Genomic DNA, 8030 nt, shown 5'->3' on the forward strand with positions numbered 1-8030 from the left:
GGATTAAAGGCGTGCGCCACCACCACCTGGCGGGTGTTTTGTTTTGAGACAGGGTTTCTCTATATAATACCCGTGGACTTGATTTGTAGACAAGGCTGTCTCAAACTCACAAAGATCCACCTGCCTCCCAAGTGCTGGGACTAAAGGCATGTGCCACCACATCCAGCTTCATATGTTTTTTAAATAAGATTTTTAAAATTAAAATTACACAATTCCCCACCCCCCTTTTGTTTTCTGCCTCCAATCTCTTCCATGTTCCCCCTTGAAATCATGGTCTCTTTTTCTTCGTTATTGTTTTATACTATACATACACACACACACACACACACACACAAGTTTTATGTGTCCTTAAATGTACAACTACAACCTGCTCAGTCTGTTTAGTGTTACATATTTCTGTATAATTTGAAGGCTGACCACTTGGTGTTCCAGTAGTGCTTTGTCCTGGAGACTATGAAGTCTGTCCCTTCCATGTTCGCATATCTATAGATATTTAACTTCTTTGGGTCTTGTTTAGGGACTCATATTGTTGGGGTGTCATGGGTGAAGGCTCCCTGTCATTTCTAGGAGACATGATATTATAGCAGATTTTCTGATCCTCTGACTCTTACAGTCTTTCTGCCTCCTCTATGGAAATGTTTCCTGAGCACTTAGTTGTAGGTGCATCAGTTGGGGGTGGACACCCACGATCACTTGTTCAGGAGTTATGCTGTGCATTTGACCATACAGTTTTCTGAAATGGTCTCCATCTGTTACAAAGAGAAGATTCTTTGATGAGTGGTGAAAGCTACGCTTATTTGTGGGTTTAAGGATAAGTATTTAGAATGCAATTAGGAATTATGCTGGTTTAGTAAGATGGAGGTGTTTACATTCTCTAAAATCCATGGCACCACTAACCCTTGGGAATTGGTTAGTTTTCCAGTACCAGGCATGATTTTCATCCTGTTGAATGGGCCTTAAGTCCAATTGGAAAGCTATTGATTACTCCTGGGATATGAGGCCACTGTGGGTTATCCTGCATCTGGTTCTCATAGGTTGTCATAGTAGTTCATAGGCAGTACAGCTGGATAGGAGTATTGGCTGGTTCCTTTTTGGTACCCTTGTATATTACTGCCTCTTTGTCCTCACCAAGCCTAGAAGCTCCAGTCTTGACATCAAATTGTTCTTTTGTTTCTGAGACAAAAACAGATGAGAAATGGCTGTTTCCACCATGGAGTGGGTAGAGACTCACTCCATTGTAGATGGGGTGAGTGATGGGGCTACATTCCGGGCTGACACCCTTTAGAGCTTGGAAGTGGGGTGGAGAAATTCATGTGCTATAAACTCTTAAAGTTCTTACATAAGTTCAGTAGATTTTCATGAATGAATGTTTATTCATTTGATAGATAGACTTAGATAATTCCAGACAGTAAATGGTGGCTGTTGTTTTTACGAAGTTTGGATTATTTGCCATGTAATTTCATAGACTGACTTTCAACTTGCTGCTACCTGTCTTGAGTCCTTAGGCTCCAGTAGGAACCATAGGTACGGGTCACTCCAAGGGCAAGGGAAGAACAATGTTCCTCCTGCACCTCCATGAGGGGAGAGCAAGTATGTTGCTTGGCTGGCTCACCACTAAGTAGGACTTGGCCTGTTTCATAAATTTGTTCTGCCTTCCAAACCTAAAGTGGTGCCTGACAGCTTTTTCATCAATATTTGTTTGTTAAAGGTTTAAAAGATTGTTGAAGTAGAGGTGTTGTGGGCCTAATGGAAATGTATGAATAATGGAAGAAGAACTGAGAGTAGTTCTCTGAAATGCCTGTAGATGAAAGCCCTTTGTATCCTCTGTTCACATTACAAAGCTATGATTATTAAAGTTTGTGCTGTCAAGACTGGTCAGGTTCATCAATGGAGGAAAATAAAGAGGTTAAAAATAGATTCCAGCATACAAGGATTGTTGATAATAATGGCTTCTCATGTTAATGAGAAAAGACAGGACCCTCAGTTTATGATGTCAGTATAGTCAGTATGCCCAGGTAACCTCCTGGTAAGCAGTGGTGCTACCTACCAATCTCACTTTCTCACTAATACAGATCCCAGACCTACGCATCCTAATCTCTTCAAAGAATTCTTTATTGTGAAAAATTGCAGACCTATTAAACATAAGCAAACAGTGTAAGTCCCCTGGTGTAGCACTAGACTGCAGTAGTTACTGTTCAGCTATAGCTTGTCTAATCCCATCTGTGCACACACTCATTTTCCTTGTTATCTAGGATCAGACTTCAGAACTACAAATAGGCATTTTGTCCACATGATTCTGGTTCTGTTACTACATTTCAAAAATGCCATTAATTCTTTTTTTGTTTGTTTGTTTTTTTGTTTTTTTGAGATAGGGTTTCTCTGTATAGCTTTGGCTGTCCTGGAACTCACTCTGTAGACCAGGCTGGCCTTGAACTCAGAAATCCGCCTGTCTCTGCCTCCCAAGTGCTGGGATTAAAGGCATGTGCCACCACCGCCCGGCATTAATTCTTTAATATAATCCAATAATGTTCAGATTTCCAGTATCCAGCTTTTTAGTTGTCTTTGTTTGCTAGGTGCAAATAAGATCTATACATTGTGATATGCCAGTGTGTCTCTTAGATCTCTTTTAACCTGTAGGCTCCCAACTCTTTTAATTTACCCATTTATTTGCTGAAAAAAATTAAACTGTCTGTTGAGTCCCCTGTGATCTGGTCCTCCCAGCCTTGCTATGTAACATGCCTGCCTCTATGCTAACTGTCAGTCTTCCTGCCTCAGCCTCCTAGTGTTGCCAGTTTTTCTGTTTGGTCAGGTTTTTCTATCACCAGCTGAAGCTCCTCTAACCCAAACATTCAAGCAGACTCAGAGCACAAAGTTGAATCTGGTTTGATTTGGTCTGATCTGGTTTGGTTTTTCTAGCAGAAGAGACATATTATTTAACTATATTAGTTATTTTTGATTTCTGTGCTCAAACACCTTAAGTTTCAGAGCACTCAGCCCATTGTTGCTTGTGGAAGACATTGTGGTAGAAGGGCTGTCTGGTGGAATATAGGTCTTCATGGCATAGCAGACAAGAAGCAGAGTCTGTTAGGACCAAGCTATGTACAATATATACCCAAGGACCCCAAGGACCCATTTCCTTTAGCTAGACCCCAGTTCCTAAGGTTTCCACAATCTCCCAAAATAGTGCTGCCTTCTGTATACCAAGGGTGTAAATCCACGAGACTTTGAGTAGGACAGTTTTATCTAAACTGTAACACTAGGAGTTTGCAAAGAGTAGTGTTTTAATTCTCTAAGTTTTTATATTACTTAGCTATTATTTTAGTCCATTTATGCTATTATAACAGACTCCCAGAGATTTGATAATTTTTAAAGAGAAGGAATTGGTTTCTTGCAGGCTGTGAAGTCCAAGTTCAAGTTATGGGAATCTAGTAAGGTTTAGTCCCCTCTTCCAAGATGATGCCTTAATTATTGTACTCTGAAGGGAGGGAACTGTGGATCCTCATGAGATTCATTTCCTAACAGAAAATGTTTGAAATTTTATTAAATTATAAAATGGAGGCCATTTTAGAGGGGTCCTAGGGCCTATGGGCTGAGACCTGACAGAAGGCGCCAACTCCCAACACCAGTTCAGTGGAGACTAAGTTCTCTCACCTAAATTTTTGTAGAATATTAAAACTAGATCAAAAAGAATAATTTTATAGGTCTAGAGGGATGGTTCAGTGGTTAAGAGCACTGACTGCTCTTCCAGAGGTCCTGAGTTCAAACCCCAGCAACCACATGGTGGCTCACAACCATCCGTAATGAGATCTGATGTCCTCTTCTGGTGCGTCTGAAGACAGCTACAGTGTACTCATATGTAAAACAAATAAAATCTTTACAAAAATAATTTTATTATACTTTGGATTTCCTAGTAATACTATTTATATAAGAGAGACAGAATTGTTCTTCCTATGTATCACCAGTTTCAAATCAATTAATGAATTTATTATCCTTCAATAAATGGCCAATTAATCTAGTTCATTTTTTTAGTAAAAGTGTGAATCCATGTTTTAAAGCATATTGACTAGTTTTTGTTCATTATAGCTACTAAGGCAAGGCCTCAGTGCTCTCTGCACATTATTCCTTGATGACATGCTTGTGTCCTTCTCAGGGCTCACTTAGCTTAGGGCACCCTGATCCTTCAAGTAGAATTGGTAGAATATTCTGTTTCACAGCCAGAAGTGTGAACTTATGCTGGGTTCCATTACGTTTCTGGACAGAACAAAGAAGTCTTTTAAAATAAGTTAATCTTGATTTTTTTTTTCCTTTGGTTTTTCAAGACAGGGTTTCTCTGTGTAGCCCTGGCTGACCTGGAACTCACTCTGTAGACCAGGCTGGCCTCGAACTCAGAAATCCACCTGCCTCTGCCTCCCAAGTGCTGGGATTAAAGGCATGTGCCACCACCGCCTGGCTTAATCTTGAATTTGCATTGATACTTCCAGCTCACATTAAGAGCTATGAAATCACCTCCTTAGATCTGGCCTCTGCTTTCTTCTGCCTGAGCTTTAACCAGAATCCTAGTTAAAATCAGCATTTGGTAGAGTTAGAACATTGCATGGACTACACTTATGTTTCCCACAGTAGATAGGATCAGTCTTAGAAGAGGATCTGATGAAGTGAAAGTAGATGTATGTTGTATTTGCTTTTGTTTTATGTTTGTTTTTCAGCTCAAAACAAAGCAGAAAGTACTGGAAGATGATAAGCAATATCATTGAAGTAGAAAGTTTGTCTAGAAAATAAATTTGACCAAATGAAATGTCTATACAACCAAAACTTACTGCACTTAAAGTAAAATCTCCAGACTCACGCTTGCCTAAGAAGCGTTGAGCAGAGCAATCTGGGAAGATGTCCCTGGAGACCCAGGCAGCTCTGTAAACCTGTTCTGATGCTTCTGGGGTTGGGATAGGGTGGGGTTGGGGTATCATATTCTTTATAGATGAGAAAGTTCTCTTAGAAAGCTTATCAAAGGTTGTTTTGTATACCAGGGCCCTGAACCTTTGAACACCACAGCCACTCTTCTTCTAAGGAGCTGGTAGGACAGACAGCTATGGAAGGCTTGAAGACATGTGGAAATCAGAGTCTTATCTTTGTCTTAGTCAGTGGTCATACCTGCCCAGCTGAACCCAGTCTCATCCTGCTTTCTTTCAGGAACCACTGCTAATACTTACTCATGTTGACTTGATATCACCTAAGTGACCATCTCTTGGTCTCTGTCTGGCTACTTGTCACTTCTGTGCCCAATGCTACAATCACAGTAACTGTATTTTTCAAAATTAGACTCTATGTCCAATGTGTTATAAGCCACTTAGGGGAAAGTGGCACTCAATACATTTATTGACATAAAAATCAGGGGGGTGGTTTCTGTGTGAATCTACATTTGAGTGGCTTGAAATCATGGTAATTTCACTTAACATTAATTGTTGTTGCTCAAATTCAAGAATAACTACCATTTTATACTTTGTAGAAATCTATTGCTTAAAATGTTTTGCTTTTTTTCTAGGGGATATTCGACACCCAAAGCATGTCCAGCAGACTGACTTGGCTGCAACACTAGCAATAGGACTTGGTTTGCCAATTCCTAAAGACAGTGTAGGAAGTCTCTTATTCCCGGTTATAGAAGGAAAACCGATGAGAGAACAATTGAGACTTTTACATTTAAACACATTACAGCTTAGCAAACTATTGCAAGAAAATGTACCATCCTATGAAAAAGGTAAGGTAATTAATTAATAGTTCCAACTTCTATAAGGTCTTCATGATTCCATGGGCCTTATGTCTTCCAGATGTTTTTCTGGTGTGCAATTTGTAATGGAATACTTTGTAGTTGTTACTCTAATTATTAGCAACACCATGAATATAATTAAGCTATTTGAAATCTTTCATATATTTCTCAATTCAACAATTATTTCCAAGTTTTTGTTTATGAACAAGGGCACAGGCTGGGCATAGTAGTGTCATATGCCTTTAATCCCAGTATTCATGAGACAGAGGCAAGCAGATCTCTGTGGATTCAAGGATAGCCAGGGCTGTTAGACAGAGAAATCCTGTCTCAAAAAACGAAAAAGCAACAACAACAACAACAAAACCCAAACCAAAAATAACTGGAGATAAGGCATTGAGTAGCAGCAGATGTCTACCTCAAAGAATCTTTCAGGGTAAAGAGAACAAAAGTATTGTGATAGATGCCAGATGGTGACCAGAACCCTAGGAGAAGATTGGATATAGAAGCATAGATGGGTTGATATACTAGACAAATCTGTCCTTAGAGTTAGGAGGGAGCTTCATAGATTGAGGGACAGAGGGCACGGGAGATGAGTTCAGACATATCTTCAAAGGGCTTTTAGGCATTGGATGAGCTTCCAGTTTTGTCTAAGTAAAGGAGGACACAGCAGAGTTTCCTGCAATTTCAAAGGCTCTCCCAGGTTCCCTCTGCCTTTAAACTATAGCAGAGCAGGCAAGAAGCAGCTACAGTGTTTTGGTGTGAAGTAAGACAGCATAGGCTCAACATGGTTGTGAAAATTAGAAAGTAAATGTATTTTGGAGTGTTTGCTGGCTTCGTGGGATATAAGGCACAAGAAGTCCTGAGGCCAAAGAAACAGCTCCAGGTTTAGCGCTAAATAGTGAAGGAATAGTGACCATGTAGTAAGGTAGGCAGGAGCTAATTTTGAAGGTAGTCATCTTAGTTATTTTTCTATTTCTGTGGTAAGACATTATGACCAAGGCAGTTTATAAAAGAAGGAGTTTATTTGGCACTTATAGTTTCCAGAAGCTTAGAGTCCATAACCATCATGACAGGGAACCTGGCTGCAGGCAAGTACCCAGGCAGTCAGGCATATGCTAAGCAGTAACTGAGAACTTACTTCATGAGTTACAAGCCTGAGGCAAAGAGAGCTACCTGGGGATGGCTGAGCTTTTGAAACTTCAAAGCCAACCAGTGATAACTCCTCCAATAAGGCCACACCCCCAGGGGCCAAGTATTCAAATAAATGAACCTAGGGGGACCACTCTCATTCAACCAGCAGGGTAATGAGAGATGGGGTATGTGGGACAGGAAGCTATGAAAAAAGAAGTTCAATAAGGAGAAAGTAAGCCACTATGTTGGAACTGTAATTGAGAGCTAACTGTTGGGGCTGAGGATATAGAGTCGTCAGGGATTGCTGGAGCAGCTTTTGTGTCATGTTGGGAGAGAGCCTGGTTAGACTAGGTGCAGGTAAGGGCAAACAGAGGCTCAGAAAGGGAGACTGCAGTCTAAGCAAGTGATTTTGTCTTCTGGCTGAAGATAGGGGCTATTTCTGTGACAATAGGAATGATCCCAAGAGAAGAGTGAACCTCTGTGAAACCCTGTATAGATCACTTGAGTCATATTTTCAACTGATCTGCTCTGTATATTCAGCATATCACAGGCTAACATATCTGTCATGCGCACACCTTCACAAGTCTAGAGACGGTACTTGTGTTTGAAGGCAGTATTTCACATAATATTGGCAAGTTTTCTTTAAGTTGTGATATACATATAGTAGGGTGAGCACCATGAGTGTTAGCTGTGGAAGACTAGACCCTGCCTGCTCTCCGGAAAATGACTGGGAGCCATATGCAGCAAGGAGCAGGAAGACTTTCTTAGTGAGCACTCAGTCCACTAGTCCAGGGGACAGACTGTCAGAGGTGAGGTCTGACTTCAACACACACTTTAGTTTAGTCTAGATTATTTGTAATGGTTATTCTTCCTTTGTTTTTTCTTTTTCTAAAATAAGTTATTGGCTTGTAAGTTTTTTTTGAGGAGGTGGGAAGGTGTTCGTTGGTTTAGTTTGGGCTTTTTGTTGTTTTAAATTTGGTGATGTTTTATTTTGGTGTATGTGTGGTGAGCATTTTTGGTGGTTTTTTCCTTTGTTCACTTGGATCTATCTATCTATCTATCTATTTCTATCTATCTATCTATCTATCTATTTCTATCTATCTATTTCTATCTATCTATCTATTTCTATCTATCTATC

At 40.1% G+C, this 8030-nt stretch overlaps 1 protein-coding gene across 6 annotated transcripts in view; it reads left to right on the top strand.

Moving 5' to 3' along the window:
- Pigg (phosphatidylinositol glycan anchor biosynthesis class G) overlaps positions 1-8030 on the top strand; it is a 41495-nt gene that overhangs the window by 8579 nt on the left and 24886 nt on the right. For all 6 annotated transcript variants that reach the window (XR_004109430.1, XR_004109431.1, XM_031337243.1 and 3 more), the window contains exon 6: positions 5540-5752. Coding sequence is in view for 4 of the 6 variants with exons in the window: in XM_031337243.1 (XP_031193103.1) it covers positions 5540-5752 (213 nt within the window). In the remaining 2 variants the exon portion in view is untranslated. The remainder of the gene's footprint in view (positions 1-5539; positions 5753-8030) is intronic.

This window comes from Mastomys coucha, unplaced genomic scaffold, assembly GCF_008632895.1.
Source record: "Mastomys coucha isolate ucsf_1 unplaced genomic scaffold, UCSF_Mcou_1 pScaffold22, whole genome shotgun sequence".
Taxonomy (NCBI): Eukaryota; Metazoa; Chordata; class Mammalia; order Rodentia; family Muridae; genus Mastomys; species Mastomys coucha.